The sequence below is a fragment of the Apostichopus japonicus genome, chromosome 3 (assembly GCF_037975245.1).
Source record: "Apostichopus japonicus isolate 1M-3 chromosome 3, ASM3797524v1, whole genome shotgun sequence".
Lineage (NCBI taxonomy): Eukaryota > Metazoa > Echinodermata > Holothuroidea > Aspidochirotida > Stichopodidae > Apostichopus > Apostichopus japonicus.
This window is the reverse complement of record NC_092563.1, coordinates 13,126,506-13,150,727: the sequence shown is the minus strand read 5'-3', so window position 1 is coordinate 13,150,727 and position 24,222 is coordinate 13,126,506. Positions and strand designations below refer to the sequence as shown.

The window sequence follows — 24,222 nt, the reverse complement described above, 5'->3', positions numbered from 1 at the left end:
TATCCTGTGGACGGAGAGGTACTCGTGCCCACCATTCCTCTCTCCGTTGTCATTAGGCACTCCCATGTCTGATACCGGAGAGAAAAAACTTTTGCTCTACAAAGAGATAAAATACTCAATGTCCGTGATTACCTGTATATGAAAAATGGAGTCCAACGTAGACAAGACTTAGGGCATGTGTCTGGCAGTTTCTATTTTACAAATCTATATCATTCTCTCAAGTGCCAGAAAATTCATAAAAATATCAATTCGGAAAATCCTCTCAGATCTTGTCCCGTTCGTTGGCGACCGGCGACGAATGGGACATGATCTGGACATAGAATTCCATGTGTGTGCACAACAGGTTTTTGAACACCATCGAGTTTGAAATTACCCTCATCATTCTTGATACTAAACGATGTCATGACAACCATGACATGACATGACAGGAGAAGACCACAAGTGGCATCTTTTTTATCACCTTCAATACTGTGCAGTACATGTCACTTACAAAAGCTATACCTAATTTCTTTTGTTATTTTCTCCATACCCCCTCACTTTTATATTTGCTACAAGCTCCTGGCTGCATTAATTCTAACAGTCTTTGTACATTTTGAGGCTTTGAGGTTCCACATAGTACCTCAGTGGAGATCATGCAAAATATCTGACGCCGCGACTGTATCACACTAAGGGTTTAACATATAGTCCCATGGAAGGTTTCGGTAAATAATTACTGCATCACTGCTGTTGAAACACAAAGTGGCACAGGTCAAGCTGGGTCTGAGTTTCTTCACCCAAACCACTTTAGAACATACGAAACTTAGTACTCGGAAGGTTAAACAGTCAGGAGTATATGGGCCTCAAATTAATTTTAGTAAGCTAACATTTAAAAGAGTATTTCCTTGTCAGTTCCTAACCTACAGACTAGAGCTATCATCCGAAAACATCAGAAGTGTTAAATTATGCAATGATATGGTAGTCTCAGTGGGAGGAAACGTTTTGCAGATGGCGAATGAAACACATGCCATTTCTGAAGTCGTGCACCCTTCCCTTTTCGTATATCAGTAATAAACTTGTTAAACTAATTTCCGTCGGCGAACATTGCCAAAAGACTGTTTCTCTTTCTGAAGTGCTCGTGTTTTGTTTCTTCCGTCGTCGATTGTGATTGTACTTTCGTGAATTTATTTTCTTATCATACCAAGTTCAAGTCGCATGGCTAGCTTCGTCATTGATGGTGGTCTTTTTTTTTTTGGTGATCCCTTTTTCCTCTGATGGCAGTTACATTGTCATAATTAGTTTCTGTTCAATTAACTTGTGCCCTAATGTTTTCGAATGTCTATTGATGATAAGATTTATTGTAGACTTGTTACTGAACGTGTAGGAGATGGTTCCGTGTTGATAAACTCTGAGTCTATCACTGTTAAAGGCAGTTAAAGGCAGATCAACAGTTAAAGGCTCTTGGATCTAGCAGATCTTACAGGGGTGTTGTGGTTATGTGACATCTTCGTATTAAATTGAAACACAAGTTTTGCATCTTATGTGTTGCAGAACTGAGAGATCCAAATAGGGGAAAGAACCCGTCTGGACGGTCTGGTCGTATATTGATACGCTCGGCTGCACATATTCATTTTGTTATGTATTCTCAAAGTTACAAAACACTTTCCAACCAACACAGCTAGTTTTATATCAGCTTATCGGTAAAGAGCCCTCTACAGGTACTGATACTCGAACATACGTCATTTCAAAACTCAACTTGAAAGCCAATGTGTACCGCTCACTTGCACCAAACTTCTGCTAGCGATCTTGTTTAGCTGAACCTTAGAAACAGCTAGTTGAACATACCAGCGTGCTGCATGCTCAACATGCACATCTTAGTTTCGAGTTCAGGTAGACAGTGGCAAGCGTCATTGTAGTGCTTTGGAAACGTTAGCGTGAGAATTTGTTGATTCAAACTTTTATTGGCTCTTATCATCCTCTACGTTTATAAAAGTGACAATATCTGACGTTTTAATTGTGGTTTTCAAGCAAGGTAAGTTTATTTTGTAGTTCTTATTTGAGTATCAAAGGAAAAATCCCGCGATGACAGATGTACAGTATTAATTATTGTGTTGGGCCCAGTTTTGCGATATTCTTACCTTGCAGTTAATTTGTTACAGTGCCATTGCTGGATAACGTTTGTGCTTTTACTCAGCAGCAATAGTATAGGAAAGGCTTCATAATTGACGCACCTTCGAATTGACGCACCTTCAAATATTAATAGCAACGATACAGCAGGCAACTTAAGCCTTTTACAGAAGCAGAATTACATATTTCATGAGTTTGAATCCATTTCAGGTATGTGCTGATCAAATTGTTTTTTAAGCTTTTAAGACCCTGCCCCAAATTTTTCCACGTATTTTTGGCATTTGGAAATTTTACTCCCTAAAACTAACCAAATTTACCTCAACATTCTACTACTCTCTGGGACCTGACCTGTCTGAGCTTAGAAGTTAGAGGCTCAGAGCATAGCAAACAGCATCCAGAGTCAATGGATGTAAACTGTACAGTTAGTTAGCTCACTGACGAATGTGTCAGGTTCGGGGTATGAAAGAACTTGACACGGCAAACATTTTGTGGTCAAATTCTGCTCAAATGTATGTTGCTTAGGCACAGAACAATAAATATTCTGAGATCATTACATTTCTGAGGAACTACCAATGAAAAACGCATACATTCTTCCTTAATAGACATCGTTGATCAAATTTGTTAGTGCGTCAATTATGAGCCCACCATGCTACAGTAATTACTAAAGGCCTAGATCAATACAAGCAATTTAATTGTAGGAATATAAGACTAAGTTAGGAATTTTGTGATTTATAAAATGACTGCAGCCTTTATTTCACAGTAATAAAATATTCTTGTTAACTGGTTGAGAAGGAAAGAAGGGTACTGTAGTAATCAGAAGAAAACCACAGCCAAGTACAACCTACAGTTGGGGAACAACCTATTAATAAGCCTTATGTCATGTCTATGCTTACCTCTCCCTCATCACCCCCCCCCCCTCTCCAAAAGTGATTTCATAACTATATCACAACTCCAATCATCATCAGAGAAGGTCAAAACTTTTGGCAAGTAAGAAGAAAACAACAAAGGTCTGGTTATGGCTTTGCCATTCGAAATGACGGATGTTGTTTTCAAAAGCTCCTAGCACATATCTTAAACTTTAATGCTAGTAGACTATAATACAGCCCTATGCAAATTCTTTCACCATCAAATTTTGATAACTAATTTAGAAGGAATTATATGTCAAGCTGGGTTTGCAAACCACATTAAACTAAATTATAGACTTATAAGGGTGATTTCTAATGGATAGATCATGAACAACAGTAACCTCACCATCTGCCCTTCAAAGTTAAGTCTGCTGAGTGTGAATGTGTTCTAACATTGCTTCAAAGAAAGAACCCTTCATGGCTTACTTTCACATTAAAAACAGTTAGAACTAAGAAGGACAAAATTCTAAATAATAAAAAATATTCACATTAAAGCCCAGTTAATGACACACATTATTCACATTGCTTACATTTTCCTACTGAAGGCCTTTATCTTTGTTCCCTATTGTAATGCTACAAACTGACACAGAGACATCAGAAAGAGAGTGACTAATCACCAGGTTGTATTTCAATACATATTCATTCACAGGTGGAAAATTTGGAAAAAGGGGAAAGGAGGCGAGATTTTGATCAATCAATAGCTCAATACAGTAGGTAGTTAGTGTACATACATTGCCTAAACTCATAATGTTCAATATAATTGCTATGCAAAATGTGAACACACTAAATTCCCTGGCATTATTACTGATTTAGAGAAGGGTCAGATTTGTGCATATAGAGTTCATCCATTTTATCTAATTACTGTATTCTCACTTTCTAAATTTGTGTTTTATGAGCCCCATGTATACAGAGAACGTACAGCGCCTTAAAGAAACTCATTTCTCCAACCTGTGAACTGGAAAGATTCCTCTGTCTGTTGTGACTAAGGCAATGGTCTCCAAAGTCTGGGGCAATTCTCAAAATAGGGTTATGAAATATTCTGGTGGAGCATTGGGATTTTTCCAGAAGTTCATCATCCAGTTCCAAAATGTTTATGCATGTACTGTAAGAAATTTAATTATATATATGAGATCCAGGTTTAATACCACACTTCTGAAAAACCAGATCTCATATTAGTCATATATAATTAAATTTCTTACATGCAAATAAATTTTTCTGGATACAGCCAATTGAGAAGACTTTCCATTGCTAATACCACCCTAAACAGTCCTCTCATACCATGCTTCAAGCACTTGTACTAACAGCATAAACAGTTTCTAACCTTTAAATCGTATAGACACAGAATATTCTAACTGCTCATACTGTCAGTACGAGCTATTTGTAGCATGACATGAAAATATAATTAGTAAATTTAAAAAACAAAATTTGTCACAACTGGGTGCATCAAAATGCTTGGCTAAACGAGTATTCTAGTTTGAAATGTGCATCACACAATGATCCTTGATGCCTCGAAATGTGCACCACACAATGATCCTTGATGCCTCTAAGGACCAACACATTGCTTTAGGCTTTCTTTGATTTGATTGAGACGATAAAGCCTTTTGGAGTATTCTTAAGATGGAGTACCTTTAATAGCCTGAAACACTCACAGCAGTTGTTAGCAAGTCCTAATGACTTGAGAAATATATTGCTTTGAATGATTACGATGTCAGGAAGAATTGTCCCCAATCATTCCAAGAAAGCTAAAAGTATCGGTATTCACCTACTTTCCACAATTTTTTCTATTGTAGCCTGCGGTGCAATCTTTTTCTCAAGGATTTCTTTCTCACCGAGAAAATACAAGGAAATTTATATGTCAAAATAAACTTGATTGGACAGCAGCTCATGTTAGAAAATTTGGTTTGTAACCTTGACTAGATTTATGGTAATGACATTTTTCTTATCCTTGGGGAGATTGGGGATAAGGCTGAGACATCTTTCCCAAACAATGACAAAGTACAGTACCTACTCAACTGTACATGTGCCCTGCCAAGACGTTATAATCTATATATATCTAGGAATATATCTGGAATCGCATCGCAAAATGCTGGATGGAAAATGATCAAATTACTATTCAAGTGAAAAGATGTATGACAGTTTTGTAAGCAGTAATGATAATATTTTATATAGACAACAAACTTAAGAAAAGTTCAGAGCCTTCAAAACATCTAAATTTATAACATTAAATTTTTCCCTGAGATGTGTTTTGTTTGTACTAATGAGTACTGGCTTTTACAGTATCTTGCACCATTCAACTGTGTTTTGTGCATGCATGTATTACCATTCAGTAGATGTGTATAAGTTTTTAAGTTAATATATATCATTGGATATTGAGAAACTTTGAGAATATTGTTCTTAAATTCAAGACAGATGATTGACATTTCCCAATTGATGCAGATTTGACTAACTGTAACATTTAAATACACTTTAAACTGCAATCGTTAATAAAGAGAATTATTTCCCTTTTAAGATTCAAGCTCAGTAATGGCAACCCTAACGCAGTCAAATATTAAAATGCAACCTTTCACTGCTTCAGAGTGGCTGCTTGTTTGGTTCTCCAGGCATGCTGCCATTTAAAAACAGAGAGTGTGCTGTCCAATTGAGGTTAATACCCAAACAAGGTAGTTACTGCTAGAGCACTTTACTAATAACATCATTATTATAAACATCTTCAGTTAATCTCTGTTTTTAATAGCTGTAGACCAGTAGCGATTTAAAATCCATCAGGGCCCTTCTGCAATGTTATCTCTCATTACACTGACGAATGTTGTAAACTTTAAATATTGACTGCAAATGGATAATAAACAAATTTATGTGTGACCTTTCAGAGTTTAAAGCTTGCGCTGTAACGGCCGCCTAAGGCAGTTAAATAGATCCAACTATTCCATGGCTTTTCGTGTGGTTGCTTGTTTAGTCCTTTAGGCATAGTTATATCAGCATCCTAACAGAGATTGTTCCATTAAATCTGATGTAATCTAAACAAAGCAAGAACCATTCACATCATGAATGACATCATCAAAGAACATACAGTCATATAGCACTTTAATGATTTTCAAATCCAGCTCTTTTCCACACAATGTTCTGTCTAGATATGATTACACAAATTATACTGTTTATGACCAATTTAAAGAATATGCTCACTGTAATATGGGTAATAAAGAGAGTTCAGTTTATTCAGTTTCATGCCTGGTAATGGCAGCCTAAAGCAGTTTAATAAATGCCAATTTTTCCACTGCTTCAAGTGTGCCTGCTTCTAAGTGTTTTTTTCCCGTAGGCAATATTCTGTAGGCAGAGATTGTTGTCCATTAAATTTGATGTAATCCAAAGCAAGTTTAGCTTCTACTTTTACCTTAACACAATGTTCTGTCTCTCAATTACTGTACACAAACACACACACACTCAGTATAGGTCCATAGCTGTTTTATGATAGTACTGTACATTGATTTATTTTATAGCAAATATAGAAATTGCAATTGATGCTCTTTGGCATCTTACTGTATAAACAATCAATTTGGATGACAGTTTGTGAAGTATAATAAAATCTGTTTTTTGTTTTTCCTGTCAAAAGTATATTTTTGTTTCATTTCCTTTTGGAGAAATCATTCAAATCAAATTAGTTTTGAATTTGAGAATATATTCATTTCTTCCTTGCAGCTTTATTGCTTGTCAACTTGGCAAGATGTCCAGTACTCTATTTGCCCCGATAACGAAGCTCCATCTCAGCAATGTATCATCGATCGCTGCCCCGGAGAAAAACCTTTATGTCCTCGAAATGGATGTACAAAAGAGGTGAGTTGTCAGCCGGTTTTGTACCGATGAGACTTTTAATAGATGAGTTCTTCACAAGTCTGTGGAGATTTTCAACGGCATACTAAAACTGTATCGATAAAGTGACACAGTGTTTACTGTAAGTTGACTTGTAACACAAGAAGTTTAATGGGGTGTGTTTTCCTAATTCCTTTAAAGACCTGTTTCATTTTTGAGAATGACACATATTTTGAGCGCACACCCTTTCCCCGCCCCCCCCCCACCCTTTCAGAAATATGCGAGTTCTTATTTTGTACATTATATGATCACACAAAACAGGATAATTGCACAATAAAAATATATCTTGACACACAGATAGATGGAAATAAATAAGATTGTTTTTTGTGGTACTGATTCCTTGACAACACTCTGTACGCCGAAAAATATAGTTAAGTACTAAAGAGACAACCAGACCTTGCTAATTATTGCTTTTATCGTAGAGACTGAAATTCAGCTCCACTTCACACCGCAGAATTTCCTCCCTTTTCTTTTTTGTCGATTTTGTCGATAAGGGTTAAAACTTTCCAGCAAAGCTGAGTGAACCTTAAGGCAGTTTCAAACTTCAGATCTTGTTCGCATTCAGAATTTATCTCTGTTTTAAGACGCGAGAATCGGATCAAATTTTACCAAAGATGCAAATACGATCAGTCGAATTAAGACATTCTCCGCGATGTCTCGTCAGATCAACTTTAATTTGCAAGCACACGTAATTTAAGATTATATTTGATTGTAAATATTTTCTTGTCTTTGATACAATTTTTGATATCAGTGTTTTATTACTTGTAAAGAGCAAAAGAGAAGTTCCTCAAGTTGTCTGCTTTTCTTTCTGAGTTCAGAATGAAAATGGTTCGCACAAGCTTATGAATGTCTTGTTATGGGATGTGTGTATTGATTAATATGACAAATTATATCAAAATCAACTGAAAAAGCTCTTTTAAATCCTAAGACAGGCACTTTGGTCAGGATATGTCTCGTGCTACCACACATTAATATACATAAGTAATAAATATTTATAATAACATTGATGTAAAATAACATTAATATTGATAAAACTTGCCAGTACATGCTGGGTACAATGGAGGGGGGGGGAGCGAAGTGTTTGAAAACATCTTACAACTACAGGGTGGTTTTGAGTCTGAGACTTTAAAGGAAGCACTTAAAGGGATGGTCCATTGGCATTAGTTAGCTTTCTTTATGAAAAATTTGCTGCATAATTTTCTGCCTCTCTGGTTGAAAACCCTGTCCTTTGAAAGAGCATCCATGATGATACTGTGCCTCAGACCACACTACTGTAGTTAATACAACATTTCTGTGACCAATATTACTTTCAAACAAGCAAACCATGTCTCGAGAAAACACTTGCAAAAGAACACAAATAAGCCATATATGAACAATGCTATGGTCTATAGCTGAAATGTTTTTCTTCCACCAATGTGTCACTTCCAAGTAAGTTGCAACCTTTTGTCGAAAAATGTTTCAAGTGCCAATCTGTTTTGCCTACATTGCTTCACACAGTCTGTTGCACTAGAATTATAAGCACATGTCTTCAAATATGTGAAGGGGTGCAAAACAGTGAATGCAATTGAAAATAATATCCCCACCCCCCAGGCCCCTCTACTGCTCTTCCCTGCCCCAGTGCACTGCATCCTGATCTTCGCTAGATGTACTGTATGTCACTCGTTATTCAATTTAGTTGTTTACTGTACAGGACATGAGCCATACATTGCATCACTGCACAGATACTTTATTCATAAACAGGATACACTCCAATGCAGTGTACAGTACTTAATACGGTATCAATGGAAGTCATAATATTTCCTGCAGACATTTTACCATTTATATCCAGAGGCCTCCTTCTTTTTAGCAGCCTTCAGGCTTCAGACCAACTGTTTAGTTAAATTTAGAATTAATCAATTAAACCAGTCTTTTCTAGAATTCGTTCAATTGCAAGCATTTGATATCATATTGATTTTAATTATCCCTGATTTATTGTTGCATCAACTCCCATCACAAATAATGGATTGATTTTGACCGCATCTCTGATGGGTCATAATTCACTTCTCTGGCAATTTCCGATATTTGTTTATTCTTTTGGCTCTTGCATCATCCAAGCTTTTTTTCCTCCTCAGCATACGTCTTGTACTCAATATTATTATTCTCTTCCTTTAGGAAAAATCCTAATGCACCAGAGCCTATGATAGCCGCCGCTTGCTCTGACCATTCGCTTCGATTTTTCACTCGAGACAAAGTCAACCCCATTGGCAGTATGATAGGTAGGTTTTTAAGTTTTCAGCCTCCTTAGAGCAGCAGTGTGCAGTGTTGAGAAGGCGGTGTAGTTTGTGCTGATGACGGTATTGATTTGATCGGTCCTTACACGATGCCTCGGGCAAGAAAAGATTTGATTGCGAAACACCAAAGTATTGGAACAAGTTGCCCTGAATTTACAAGTACGGATTGCTCTCTTGGGTAGAAAATACACTGACTGTAAGAAAATGGCACAATTTGGGGAAATTTGCAGAAAATGGTCCCTCTGTGTAAGAAACTATTCCGTGGAAATATTCTAGTACAAAGCAATTGTTTTAATTTTTTTTGCCACTGCTAGAAGAAAAAGGATAGATTTTGTAAAACTTTAGAGACTGGGAAATGTTGTATGTACTGGACTGTCGTGGAAATTATTCTAGTATTTTATTTCACGGTGATCTTCATTTTCAACCTGTTTGAATAAATGGCTAAGTGTCAAATCCACCGAGACAGATGTGAAATGGGGAATATGGAGAAATTCTATTCCTGCGTATCAAGTATATACTGACCGGAATTGTGCAATTAACTGAATGTCCTGCTCACAACAGTGAATGGAAACTAGTTAAGTGCTTGTGTGTTTAGGTAATATTGTAGTTCAATGATAATAGATTGCAGCATCTGATGTATGCGCATGAACAAACGAGTGGAGTAATTATCAAATTGAAAACCCAAAATGACATTATTGAATAGTTTTTCAATATAAGCACTGACATAGTAATTAAATAAATGTTAAATAGACTACAGGTAATGTGTCCAATTTTTGAAGAGACTGATTTAAAACAACCATTATGCATTTGATTTTGACGGTCTGAGGAATCTTCTTTTCTTTGGTACTAATTGCATTGTAAATAAACACACAATCATTACAGGGTACATTCTTGTTAAAAATGTCCATGTTTTTGAACCAAAACATTAATGGGACGCATGCGTGGGCAGACATTTTGACCTCATGACGTAATATTTCAAAAAAGTGTAGCCTAGTGAACGATTTTGACTGGACTATGTAGTGCAATGCAAGAAACCACCAATGACTCACAGGTTTTGCAGAATGTGTCCTTCAAAATGTTCTCTTGCTGCGTGAATGTTGACAGCGTTAAAGAGAATTTACGATATGGAATGGTAAAATACGTAATTCGGCATATGAAATGTTACAGAGAACTTTATGGACGGAGATCGGTAAATACACAGGCACCACATGTATCTAATCATCGATTCATCTTGACTAAAACAATAACAAAGAATTAACAACATTATTTGGTTTGAATATTTGATTTACTGCATCTTTGAAAATGGGAGAAAACATTGGAAAAATGTACAGTGTCATGAACATGTGATTATTTACTACTAGTACCTACCCTGTAGTAGTACAATTTGAAGTACTGTATCAAAAAATGATTGTACAGTTAATATAGTGTAGGTTATTTCTTTTACATGGAATGCATAATGGGGCTCTATTACCTTTCTTTGCTTGTCATAGATTAAAGCATGACTGTCACAATCTCTTTCTCTCTCTCTCTCTGTTTAATTGGCCAGAATCTAAATGTTTAGACTAAATTTCCCACTTTGAAATCGATAAATTTTCTAATACAAACAACATCAGCCTCTCCAATTATTTCTTGATTGTACTTTCCCTTCAATCCTAATTTCCAGATACCGAGCTCAAAGAAATTTATGGCAATGGTTACTATGGTAATAATGGTATATCCATTGGTTGGACAAGCAGACAGTTTATGAAAGTAATTTACAGGATGTCTGGAATACTACTAGTACTGTCAGGCTATCACAGTGAAGAACAGATCTTTTAAGTAACTTGGCTTTGTTAGACATTCAGCAGTGGGAGGGGAAAGGGGCACAGCGATATGAGAGCAAAATTTGGGGGAGGGAGGGGGCACAGATTCTAGTAAAGGCCATGCGAACGGCCAGTGTGCCAGTAAACGTGAAGCCGAAGAGCCTCTGGTGAAGGTCAAGAGGTGAACTCCCATGTAGCATTGCAGGTTTGATAATTTCCAGAACTGATATCTACCAGATCAGCAGAATTTTGTAGGTAAATGGGAGTAAATAATAGTCAGGAGAAGTCAAAAAGTTGTGTATCTTCTTGCCTAGAAGGTTTTATTTGGATATATGTCAAAATTTTGTTTGGGGACCACCAGGGAGGCACCTAATATTTTTGGGGGAAACGTTCTCCCAGGTCATCCCCCTCCCCCCACCCCTAGCATAGTAAGAAAGCAGTCCCATTAATGACTCAAACATTCTTTACTTACACCTGATGTGAATAGTGTGTTCTTACATGCTTATAGCACATAGCAAGCAGGCAGTCCCATTAATGACTTTAACAGTCTTTACTTAGACCTAATGTGAATAGTGTGTTATATGCTTAAACCCCTTAACAAGCTAGTGTGTAATTATATGCTAATAGCCTACAGCAAGCGGATAGTCTCATTATTGACTCATATAGTCTGTTAAACACTTAAATTTGTAACATTTAAATACAATATTTCTTAATAACGTACATTATAGTTAGACAAGTCACGATATTGCATTGGCGGTTGTCGGAAGATTATCTGACGTGTACTAATGAAACTACTTACTTATATATTGATCTAGTTACTCAATTAGCTTATTGTGTTTGTACCTTAAAATACGGGTTCCCAATTAAACAGGTTTCTGACCAATCAGATGTGTACATTAATTAGTTTGAGGAATAGAGGTCAGATTGCTCAGTAATTCAAAACAAGGGCCTACTGGAGTGATTCTTTTCTTACATTATCTATGAACGAGCACTGTTGACAAAATTCTGTACCATTTAATAAACCTCACACCCACCCACACACTCACGCACACAAAAGAAAAGGGTTAAAAGTTGCTAACAGTCTCTTCGCACTGTGATTTAGATTGGTAAACAAATATCTACCTGTACATCAAATATCTACCTATACATCAAATATCTACCTGTACATCAAATATCTACCTGTACATCAGGCCTTTGCATTAAGCATCGTTATTGTCTGGCACAGCATACAGTAGCACTGTACATGTAAATCAGCAATCATTTCACTAGATTATACACAATCACACCCATAATCATTTATACACAAAACGTCAGAAATCAACCTTTGTTTCTATAGATGGCATTTCATCTCAGTCTCTGGTATAAATTATCACTTGCGTGTAAATCAGAAGATAACATGATGACTCACAACCTCTACAATAACATAACAAAAAGAAATCTACATCACATCTCATTATTATTTCATTTTACTCTGGGAATCATATATGTCTATTTAATGAGCTATATATTCTTTTGACTTCTTGAGACAAACCCCCCCCCCCCCCCTTTTCTTTTCTTACTTCAGGATATTATGAATCCATGGTTACACATTTCAATTTCGGAAAGTAAACACATCCAAGTTGTCACGGTTCTTTCTCCTCTTACAATAATTTCCAGAAATCAGGATCGCAAGTGATCATTTTTACAATTACCGCACTCATGAGTCTTTGCGAGATCTACCAATAGTTAACATGTGACCTTGGCTTGATAAATTCTGGAAAATTCAGTCTTTTTTTTGCGCTTCATCAGATCAGAAACCCGAGCTGAAGTTTTAAATGTCAGGTTATGTGAAGCTGTCAGTATTTTTTTTTTCTTTCTCGCTCCCCAGTTTGGTATCGAGTAAAACTTTTTCAAGTTTTTACTTTTGTAACAGTTTTAGGGAGAGAGAGCATGACATATATAATTGAAATGAACTGGTTTTTATTAGGTTACCGATTCTACGAGAAAACAGCTGGAGTTAAAACAGAAGCACCTGAATCTGTTTGCATCACTAAAATTCAATCAAAAAGAAGGAAAAAAAAAAAAACGGGGAGAGAAAAGTTTGTGTAAACAACTTGAAAAGAGTTACATGCTTACCAAATCATATCCTGTAACATTTTACAGTGACATGAATGAAGGATTACATTCACTGTTTACTTTAGAGGAAAGGTTGGAAAATCGATGACAAAAAGTCTATTTGAATTATGTTGAGATGAGCAACTTGAAAAGAGTTACATGCTTACCAAATCATATCCTGTAACATTTTACAGTGACATGAATGAAGGATTACATTCACTGTTTACTTTAGAGGAAAGGTTGGAAAATCGATGACAAAAAGTCTATTTGAATTATGTTGAGATGAGCGTGTTGAGTACATCTCAGCTTTGTAGGTGGGTCGATTATTGCCATGAACTTAATGCAATAAAGAAAGAGAGTGTTGGAATAAGATCTTTATTTCTTTCTGACGTTTTAAGGGGTTACGTATCGGCAAAATTAATGTCTTTCTGATCGACTTTTTCTTTAAGAAATTTTAATGGTACGAAAAGATCATGTTAGCGGTATAAGGCAAAAATGTTAACGCTGGCAGACATATATGATGGCGTACATTGGGAAGAAAAACAGAATGTTGTTTATAGTCAGGCGTGTTAGTTATGGATAAGATGCTTCTTAAATAGGCATGACCCATATGAACACTTTGGGAGAAATTTTTTGGTGAATACAACCACCAACGTTTGGTCAATAAAACTCTCGTTTGGGTGGATGATATGACTACCACTATATTTGTCTTATTTTCATTGTCTCCAAAGTACGGGTATTCAATTAATGAATTTGATGTAACCAACTAGTATCCTGTGGGTTGACCTCCAAAGCTGATTTTGATAGTCTGAACGGGAACTTGGTCGTTCTTGACGACGATCGGATGACTGCTTAAAATTGTACTTGCTTCTCACTTCAGACATAGCTCTATGAGGAGGGTTACTACTTGTTTTATTTTAATTTTTAAATACATTTTTAAAAATTTTATATTGTGCCATATAAATTTGCCATACCGGGAAGTGCAACATAGTGGGTAGCCTATCATACTATCATGGTACATGCATTACAATGGTGTAATCTCCTTACAGAACAATAGACGTCTCGTTTATTTATCCTTGAATAGTGATGTATTTGAAATGTCTTCTAAACTATCAATGTATCCAGAATTAAAGCCTTCAAAAACAATCCAAAAGGAGATATGAAATTGTAATTTCATAACTAATGAAAATGGTAGACATTTCCATCCTTAAATAAGTGATGATGTATAACTTTGGTGCTATAGATCAATGTCAGTCAGTTAGATTCATTACCATCACATAGATTCAACATGTTATATACTCTCAGCTAGTGAATGTATTTAAGAATATCGACTCAGCTCAAAAAACCATTTCACATTTGCTTTCTTGTTTGTGTTGTTAATAGTAGGGAATGATAAAGGGCTATTTCTATATCAGCAGTGAATGGAAAAGATTTATAAATATTTTTTTCCCCCTGGCAAATGGAAGTTCTCTAATACCTAAGACTTCTCCCTTCAATGTTTATGAAACTTTGAAGAGATGGATTCTTTTAGGGTAGCTATTTAATCACAGAGCTATTAATTTTGTTGTAAGCAATCACAAGTTCAGATGATAAAAACAGCTTTATTTTTTTATGTAAGCACAAAATTTTGCCAACGTTTCACCATTCAAGTATTTCTATATGGTTGTGATTACAATTGACATTTTGAAAGAGGGCTATAACCCTGTTGCCTGGGGTCAATTTAGATGTCTGATGGAGAGAATCTGGGAATATAGGAGATAAATAATAGTCACAAAAGCCTATTTTCAGTGTCATAGTAAACTCAGGCAAACTGAACAGTTCAAACAAGAGGGCAGGTTGATGCAACTGTCCCAGGGACCTAGCTCTCAACATCTCTCAGCTGCAGTGCTAACTTGTTGCCAATTGTGTAAAACGTAGGTAGATCAGAGTGCTCTGAGAGGGGACAGGTAAGTATTGTCGGCATTCTTAAATACCCAAACTAGAACTTGGTGGAGTTTGAAAATTTTGTTGACCAAACCTTATTTCCACAATAGTGATCACTAGTGAAGTCTGAAGAGCAAATCAGAAAGTTTCAAAAAGTTTGCAGATTTTCTTCATTATTTGTCCCCTGTATATTTTTTAAAGGTTTTAGTAGATTGAATATGTCCAATGTTCTAGCACTGTGCTGTATTTTTGCTTCACTCCTCTCTTACCTGTCTCCTTAACCTAGATGCACACCTATCTACCCTAGCCTATTAACTGGTAACATTCTTGCACTGCGTCCCCAATGACCCTGTCTAAGGTCACCCTCCACCTTCTTCCGAAGCTGCCATTAAACAGCCTTTGACAAGTGTGTCAATCGGATATCAAATAATTTTTGATTTCACAAAGCTCTGCCCTAAATGTCGCTCATGTTCTAGAAAAGATCTGTGCGAGATATGCACCACATTCTCTTCGGAGAACTGGGAAGGAGATGGAGAATGGGAGGCAGAGGCTAATCCATAAGATCCAGGCCACCCCCGACCTCCCCCGGCCACCCCCTGCCACACAGGAGCCTGTAGCACAGATAGAAGAGAGCCAACTGGGCTCTCATGTCTCCATCGGAACCCAGAAGCTCGTGTCCGATTCCATTGCCAGGAATTCTGCTGTGCTGCACTGTGCTGTATGTATAGAATTGAGTCTGATCCTCTTGTGCTCATGAATGCAGACTTTAAATTGTCCGTCACTGATACGATTTATGGTTTAAGATGGAAACCAATCCAATGACTGTCCTTCCCCTTGAAGATTATTATGGTAAATTAAACTTCATTGAAGTAGGCTAGGCATAATTGGTGAGCATAATTCACATCAGAGAGAGATGGAATCTACCTGGTAAATCTACAGTGCTCAGCAAGAAGGAGGTTTATAAAGTAAGCCTATCGTTGGAAGGCCTAAATAGATTATGGGTCTCTTAACTCCCGATCCAGAGCGGTAACAAGGTTGCCGCTCTGCAAAAGTCGACCTTCGACTGAGATTTATCAGAATGAGATTTATCTCTATGTACAGTATTCTTAACGAGGTGTACTGCCTGTGAAATGTATGGGAAGAACTACATACATGGATAAGATCTTATTTCAGGCAGATAGAAATTTTAAATAATGTGTCTCTGTAAAATAAGATATAAAGTTCTTGAAAATAGTCGTCCTTTAAAAGGCCAACAGAGTCTATTGAGAGGTTTTGTATGTTTGGATCTGCCTTTGTACTTGTACAGCATTTTGGTTTCAGGGAAAGTAAAAAATGAATTGAGTAATTTACGAGTTTTCCATCCTTAAAAAGTGGTTATTTAACTTGTTTTTAAAATTTTTTAAAACTCTACCTACCTAGCAATTATTACTAAAAATCAGATTGCAGTTTAACAATTAAGCTTAGCCGTCCTCCCAAATATACTTCGCTAAATGAATCTTAAAGCAGCATTTTGCGTTTGGTCGCCGTTTTCTCTTTTTTTGACATGTCCATCGAGTTTTTCACATATATCAATCACAAAACAGCAAACTAAGATATCAGCCAAGTTTTTCCCTGTCAACATCGTTAATTGGCGAGTAATTAAGGATATTTGCAGAGAATGAGAAAAGTATCCACGACAAAATTCCACATTTAAAATTAATCGCATACAGTACCCCAAACCCACTAGTTTGAATTCAACCAATCAGAGATGCAGGTTTAGTTATGAACCGTTGCTAAATATAGATTCAAGACTTTGCGTTGGCACAACCAGGGAGTTGTTATGGAACTCCCTGGTACAACTGCCATATAGACTGTACACAAATCAAGCTTGGTGTTGGATTACGTATTGGTCAATAACGTTCGTAGTGTTTAAATATTCATATTATGGGCGAGGTTAATTGGGAACCCAACGAAAAATATCTTGGAGAAAAACAAAGTTGAAAGTTGCAAATTTTTCGACTTCTATGCCACCATTTGAAGTACAGTACAGTAAGATTTAAATAGATAAGCTAGTTATGTATGTCGTTATGGCATAGTGGAGTCAGTGAGGTTGAGAAATATCATAGAAAAGGACGCAAAATGCTGCTTTAATTTATTGATTAGCTATTAAATGCATTCACTAAGTTCTCAAAATTCTGTTCTTCGTCACTTTTCATGATAATTAGTCAAAGCAAAGTTGAATTGTAGTACAGTCGTCCGAGATGACCAAATTACGTTTTGGACAACCAGTGGGCGGGTAGTTGTTCACTTCAGAGTCGGATTGCTTTGTAACTAAATACCCTCAAGTTGGGAAAATGATTAATTGGTATCACACCCTACCCATCTCTCCAACAGTGTACGTATTGCTGTTCTATTCACCAAACCTACCCTTCTCTTCTACAGTGTACGTATTGCTGTTCTATTCACCAAACATACACATCTCTCCTACAGTGTACATAGTGCTGTTCTATTCACCAAACCTACATACCTCTCCTACAGTACAGTGTACATATTGCTGTTCTATTCACCAAACCTACACATCTCTTCTAAAGTGTAGGTATTGCTGTTCTATTCACCAAACCTACACATCTCTTCTACAGTGTACATATTGCTGTTCTATTCACCAAACCTACACATCTCTTCTAAAGTGTACGTATTGCTGTTCTATTCACCAAACCTACACATCTCTTCTAAAGTGTACGTATTGCTGTTCTATTCACCAAACCTACCCATCTCTCCTACAGTGTACATATTGGTCATTGTTATGTTGCTACAATTTTTCGGACAACCAAAATGTGCCACCTGCTTGTCCGAGAGATAACCAGACAAAAGTCTTTAACAAATTTGTCCCGTTATTATTAATCACATGTTAAAGCAGCAGTTTAGGGACTTTCAAAAATTTGCACTTTTCTTCAAAACTTCAAACTAACATAAACTAACCAATGCTCCAAATTGTGCACTGTGAAAGCATATTTTCTTTTCTTTTTCTTCCTTTCTTATTTTCTTCTCTTTTTCTTAGTTCTTTTCTTAATTCTTTTTGTAAGTTATTTGTGTACTCTATGTACAGGGAGTGTATCACTAGATCAGCCCACAAGGGTTTCTGGATGCACTTCCTTTCACATTCCATAACTCTCTGTATTCGCTACATTTGTTGTATATATGTTGTGAAAAAACAAATAAATAAACGAAATGAATAAAATAAACAAAATCTTGGACTTCCCAAAATTGCAGTGTCATCCACACATATTTTTGCATTTGTAAACATTTACTTCAGCTCTCATATACCTGCTTCCTGCTATAAACATTTGGTCTCCAATAAACCATACCTTTACAAAGTGGTCAAACATACTGTACTTTTGCTCTGGACCCCAGCTGAAAACCCGCTTCTAGGTCAAAAGGTCAAAGCCCACAATGTCTTCCTTCTGCAGCCATACCTTCTTGAAGTAAATCAGAACTCAGAAGTTTTGTTTTAAGCCAAACAAGTCTGATGATACTTTTTGCGTTATTATTGTCAATATCTTGTGTCGATCAAGCAATAATATCATTTCAAAGAAGTTGCAGCCGCCTGAAAGAAAGATTAAATGCAACAGATGTCAAAACGTGATTCTGATTAGTCTGTGCTGGGCATAAATTAACCCATTTCAAAACAAGTTTAAAACACGGAGTGTTTTTGTTTCTTCCCTGATAGAAGCCCCTTAGTTTTAACCATGTTCTTTATTTTCTCTCAAATGGACTGAAGGATGTAATTATTATTGGCATGTATATCAGTGGATGAAGTTGATTTTGATGACATCACAGGAAATTAAGACAAAATAGTAGAAACGATTCTAGGGAAACTTTACAAGTCTTGATCAAACACTGTTGAACTTACATTTTCAGCCAACGATGGAGGTTGGTATCCAGGGTTACTACAGAGGTAATATGTTGGCCTCATAGATGTTTAGATTCTGTTTCGGTCTTATATTAACAGCAGGGTTACTTTGGAATTGAGTTGTGTGTACTGATGTAACATGTCAAAGGTTAATATAGCTGGTCTGGCCAGCTGTCAATATTTTGAATTCTATTTTAAATTCACTTTGCCCCAAATCTCGTTCCCTTGAGTATAGTAAAGTTTGTTCCAAAATAAGGAATAATTCCCCCCCCCCAAAAAATTTTTTTTTTATTTTTTTTAAATTCAACCTCTTCCAACTTGCTGTTAGCAGATCTGTTTTACATTACTATGAAAAGTGATCTCGGTAATAAAATCTCAAAGGTTGATCAAAATTCAATTATCTAATTGATCGTTAACCTTCATTTAGCTCTAAAAACATAAGAGTGTGTTTTAGGTTTATCAAGTGCAATCATTTTTTTAATTTTCCCAGTAATACCCAGGAAGTTTGGTATTATTTATGACAATGTAACAAGGTGCTTTAATATTGACGCCGAATTATGAAACATGTCTTGGTAATTCAAGAGAAAAAAAAACATGTTTTTTCTTTCAACAAATTTGTCCTCCAGGCAGACTAGACTCTGCACGAAACGTGACGATCTGTTTCTTAAGTCGTCTCGCTGATCCCCGACATATGGCTTATTAGGCCGCCACTTACCAAGGTCGCACGCATGACTTAGGTGGGACAACATGCATCAAAAGGTGTTGATATGCAGTGTCACTGCTGTTTTCAACAAGAGACTTTCATTAATTAATCTTGCTTTACAGCAAAGGTTGCCAGAGACAAGGCACCCACAGAAGCAACTTTGGCATCGACCGAAAAACCGTCTTCTGCCGTTAAGTGATTAGTAGTGCCATTAGTAGTTATAACATTGTGACAGTTTCAAGTATAGTAATGTGGATCAAATTGGATTAGAAATTGTTGAGAGAGAGAGAGCTACAGGTTTAGTAGTGGATCTGCTCGGTACTGTACGTGTGATAATCAAGGACTCATGTATGCGCCCCAAACATAAAAGATTTGGAATTGATGCTTGCAGGGAAGGTTTTGTTGGAAATTTAATTTAGAGAGTTTGGGTTAAAGGATTGCAAAAGCATGTTTAACAAAAATTGTCGTCAGATAAAACCAGTATTATTAGGACAGCGATGATTACACGGAAACAGTGTTAATAGTAACCTCTCTGACAGTGCGCTAGGTAAACTTTGTAAAGGTGACTGGTGGAAGACTGAAGGGTGTAGAATAAGTGGGGAAGTGATGGGGAAGAGTGTTTATGGGATGAATTGAAAACCATATTCTCTCTACGACATATTATTTAGTACTTACCCTATGAATGATATATATGTTAGTGATTAATTTTGCCACAACCTCTTGATAAGATACAGTAGGGAGTGGGGAGAGAGTACAGGTTGGGAACTATTTGTGACTGTCTCTTTGTTTAAGTTCATACATTTTTTTTTGCTATGTTGATATGATCTGAAGCATTGCCTTCAATATAGAAATGCATTTGCAAATATTGCATATTTCAATGTTTTAATCATTGTAAGGCTCACCTAGTTGCACGTATAGAAACCAAATGAAATGGAAGAGGGAACGACCATTCGACCAGTGTATGTATCCAGGCAAATTGATCCTAAAGAAATTGGTTTTGTATTGGTTGGATTTGTTTAAGTTATAAAGCAGTGGAGTTGTAGAACTTGATATAGCTACGGTACTGTAGGTTGATATCTCAGAAATCACAATGTGGCCTTATCTTTGGCTCATACTGTAGTTTGATTTTTTCTTCTTATAATGGTAATATCCTGACTATACTGTATGCTTTCTAATAAGTGTGTACTGTATACTTTCTAACTATTATACATCTTAAATGCTGTCTTACAACTACTCTACAGTATGTATGATAGAGGTGAAAGGTTTAAAGTTGCAGTTATAGGTCTGTTATATCCTAAAATATCACACCAGAATGCCCCAAAAAACCAGCAAGATTTTGGGTCGGTAGAAGTGCACAGCCCGTGCAGACATGAATCAAGGATGCGGGACTTCACAATGTTAGATTTGGAAGGTGGTGTTTGACTAGAAAGTTGGATAGTTAGGGCTCGGTGCTAAAATGTTATCAGATTTGTAGGTAATAGGTAACTAAGATAGCATGTATATACTTGATGACTGAAGATAGGTGAGTATCATCCCTGGTACACACACACCTGTAAGTTTTTGGAAGAGTCTCTCAAGACCAGTTACTAGAAGAGTAGCTGCATGACTAACTTACCTGTCTCCACAGCACTACTGCACACATGTCATTAATTCATGTCAATAATTTGTATATTTTGTCACATTTTTCAGGTCACAAAAGCAGAATAACCGGTGTGAAATTTGGCAAGAAGAATCCCTCACTGTGCTTCACAAGTTCCTTAGATGGAACAATAAGGTAATCCAGTCAGAAATTTTCAGTTTCTTAAGTTTGAATTGAGATACTTGTTGGAAATTTGATTTTGTGACATTTGAATTTTTAAACGACACAGTTACAGAAGCGCAACATTTTTGGAAGAGTATGGGCATGCCACACTATAGGTACAGCAAAGTATAATATGGTATATAGAGTCTGTATTTTGACTTATGTATTTTGTCTGTATGTTCAAAATAATGAATGTTGGGGCTGTAGTGGTGAAAGTGAAGGATAAGACAAATTTCAACTATAACACAACTATTCATAAATTTGATGATATAAACAAACAAGCATTTGCATGGGCTTTTGAAAAGTTAACAAAAATTCTCTTGTTTAGCCTGTCATATTTGAAGCTATTGTTAAAACTGACCCACTTTTCTGTTGTCATTTCATCAAATTTAAGTTTTTTATTCAAGTTTACATGTCTCCTCACTACAATCACACTCTTGCTGTATCGCAAGTACCCACTACTTGACAATATCTTTTGTAGATGTTTGATTTGGTTGGTGATCAATGCAAATCACCTGACCAAGTTTCTCATTGAGCTTTGAATGTTCACATTCCATCGGATCGATCCCATGCCCCTTGACCTCTCAAGAAGAAGATCAAGGAATTGGTGCTTTGGTGATAGGTTTTAAAAGGTTTGGAGTAACAGGAAGGAAGGTGGTTATGATAAAAAAGTTTTGCTTAGAAGGAGCCCATTATTTCTTGTCCGTAAAACTTGTGGAGTCTTGTTTCACAGTAAGATTGACTCTTTTCAATAAAATCACTTAAAAATAATTTGCCTTCCAGGCACTAAAATGTTCCCCATTTGTCTGATCTTAGTATGTCTGATTTCATTGAGCTGGAAACTCAATATGTATCATATTATACTTTTTCACTTGTTATTATGTCTATCTCTTCCGTTCCCCCCCCCCCCCCATTTAACAAAAAAAAAAACAACTGGATCATGGTTCTCATGTAATGTAATATGAACATCGGATGTACAGTAAAGTTTTGTAAACCCATGAGAGTGACCATGTTTTCATTTGCTATGCGTGTGTTTGAATTAATTTGGCTAAGTGCAGTGCATCCCCCTGTGATTAATGCATGACATGAATAAACCCTATTCCCTGGGCATACTAACGTACGTGCATCAACTCCAGTCACAAACTCGAGCCAAGAAAACAAGTAAGTCTTCCGTGTGTAAACAGCATAGATAGAAAATGACAGAACAATAACAATTATTTTAACAGAGATTGGTATCCTCTCAAGTCTTTTAGTGGGTAAGGGGAAGCGGGTTAAGATGATGTTTAGAGGGCTTGGCTGGGCCGGGGCAAAGGAATGGAGGTATAAAGGTGCTGAAATGATGGACAAACATGGTTTAAATGATAGAAACAGAAGTGCTGGATGATGAAATTCTGTTTAGGAATTATCTTTATAGACTTCACTAATGGTAGATCTGAAGGACAGTGGTGGTGCAGGCCTGGTGGGCATTGCTCCGTAAGCGGGTCACTGTTGGCACGTGTCGTTATAAAGTTGGTAGATTGGAAACTACAACGGTATAACCGAGACACATAATTTATCATTGTCTGTGATTTAAATAAACCGGTGAGGTTGCTGGGTATCCATGTAGTAATAATAAACTTTTAAAGTTTGGGCAGAAGATGGCTGAGTGATAAAGAGGGACAAAATTTTGGCGGACAATTTTAAAGAAACTCAGAACAGTGGTATCAAAGGAAGAAAGGAAAGAAACAAGTTTCCATCGGTAGAAATCAATTCGGACGAACTTTTTATGCTTTCTTTGAAAGCGATCAAGCTTCAAAATTTGAATTCTGTTCAGTCAGAACTCAGAAGCCACATTACCTTATCTTTAAATAGAAGAGATATTGAATAATTTAAATTGCAAACATGTATTAAATGTATTCTTCATTCAAATTGGAGGTAATTTTTCAGTTTCCTTATTAATTTATCTTTGTTCATTAGATGTTGGGACACCAGAATGAAAGGCTTGAAACCACCTCAGATATTCACAGGTATGAACAAATCTATATTAACAATTTATACATGTGTGATAACTAGTGTGTAAACTGATACGATTAGTCACTATACAGTGGTACCACATTTGCTTTTGTCACATTATAGCGGAATAAAGTGGATACAGCATACAGCAAATATTTCTCAGATGCGACGATGTTACAGGGACACCAAAGCCGTCTCAAGTCGGACCCTTAATTTAGGGAATGACTTTACTGTTAGTCTATCCTGTATCTTTGTGTGCAGTAACATACCTTGAGTATCTCCATCTCAGGAGGTGGTTGCTCCTCCTCCCTGGATCAAATCACTGGAAAGATAAACAGCAAGAATTGATTTTTTTCATGTTTTCTCCCAACGATAACTGGAGCATGTCATTCATCTGTCTGTTATGTCACATGTCACCAGTTAAAGCCGTTGGTTACATTGGCGGCGTTCAGTCCTGCTGCGAAATTACATTCAATATTTTGGAATAGAGCAAAAACAAATTCATGCCTAAATTTACTTAATTGCCAAATATTATTTTCTTTATTAAAATGATGCCAAAATGCTCCGTATCTGAAGAATTGTGTTATTTTACGAAACACATGTAAATACCAGAAGGGGGTATACATAGGAGAGTAAGACTTTGAAATTTACTTTGTTCCCCACTTACCTGTCTCCCCACAACCTAAGCACCGCATTCTACCGTGTCTAGTATGCCCTGGTAATCTTTGAATGCAGTTCTACCAAAATAAGCCAAATTTGCATATAAAAAAATGAGTGCGTAAATGTTTATATTGCCATCAACTGGATAAAGTACTCACTAGCTTACTAAGAATTTCTTCCCAAGACAAATATTTCATACAAATCATGCATGGCATT

At 36.5% G+C, this 24,222-nt stretch overlaps 1 protein-coding gene across 3 annotated transcripts in view; it reads left to right on the top strand.

The window, feature by feature from the left end:
• The first annotated feature begins 1,608 nt into the window (after positions 1-1,608).
• LOC139963696 (WD repeat-containing protein 89-like) overlaps positions 1,609-24,222 on the top strand; it is a 104,975-nt gene continuing 82,361 nt past the window's right edge. Inside the window, exons 1-5 of one of the 3 annotated variants that reach the window (XM_071964749.1) lie at positions 1,609-2,008; positions 6,702-6,836; positions 9,024-9,127; positions 21,243-21,327; positions 23,311-23,360. In XM_071964749.1, coding sequence (XP_071820850.1) covers positions 6,727-6,836; positions 9,024-9,127; positions 21,243-21,327; positions 23,311-23,360 — 349 coding nt within the window. In that variant the 5' untranslated portion in view covers positions 1,609-2,008; positions 6,702-6,726. Of the gene's footprint in view, positions 2,009-2,163; positions 2,314-6,701; positions 6,837-9,023; positions 9,128-21,242; positions 21,328-23,310; positions 23,361-24,222 lie in introns of those variants that run through there. The other 2 variants (XM_071964769.1, XM_071964759.1) reach the window with 2 other exon arrangements.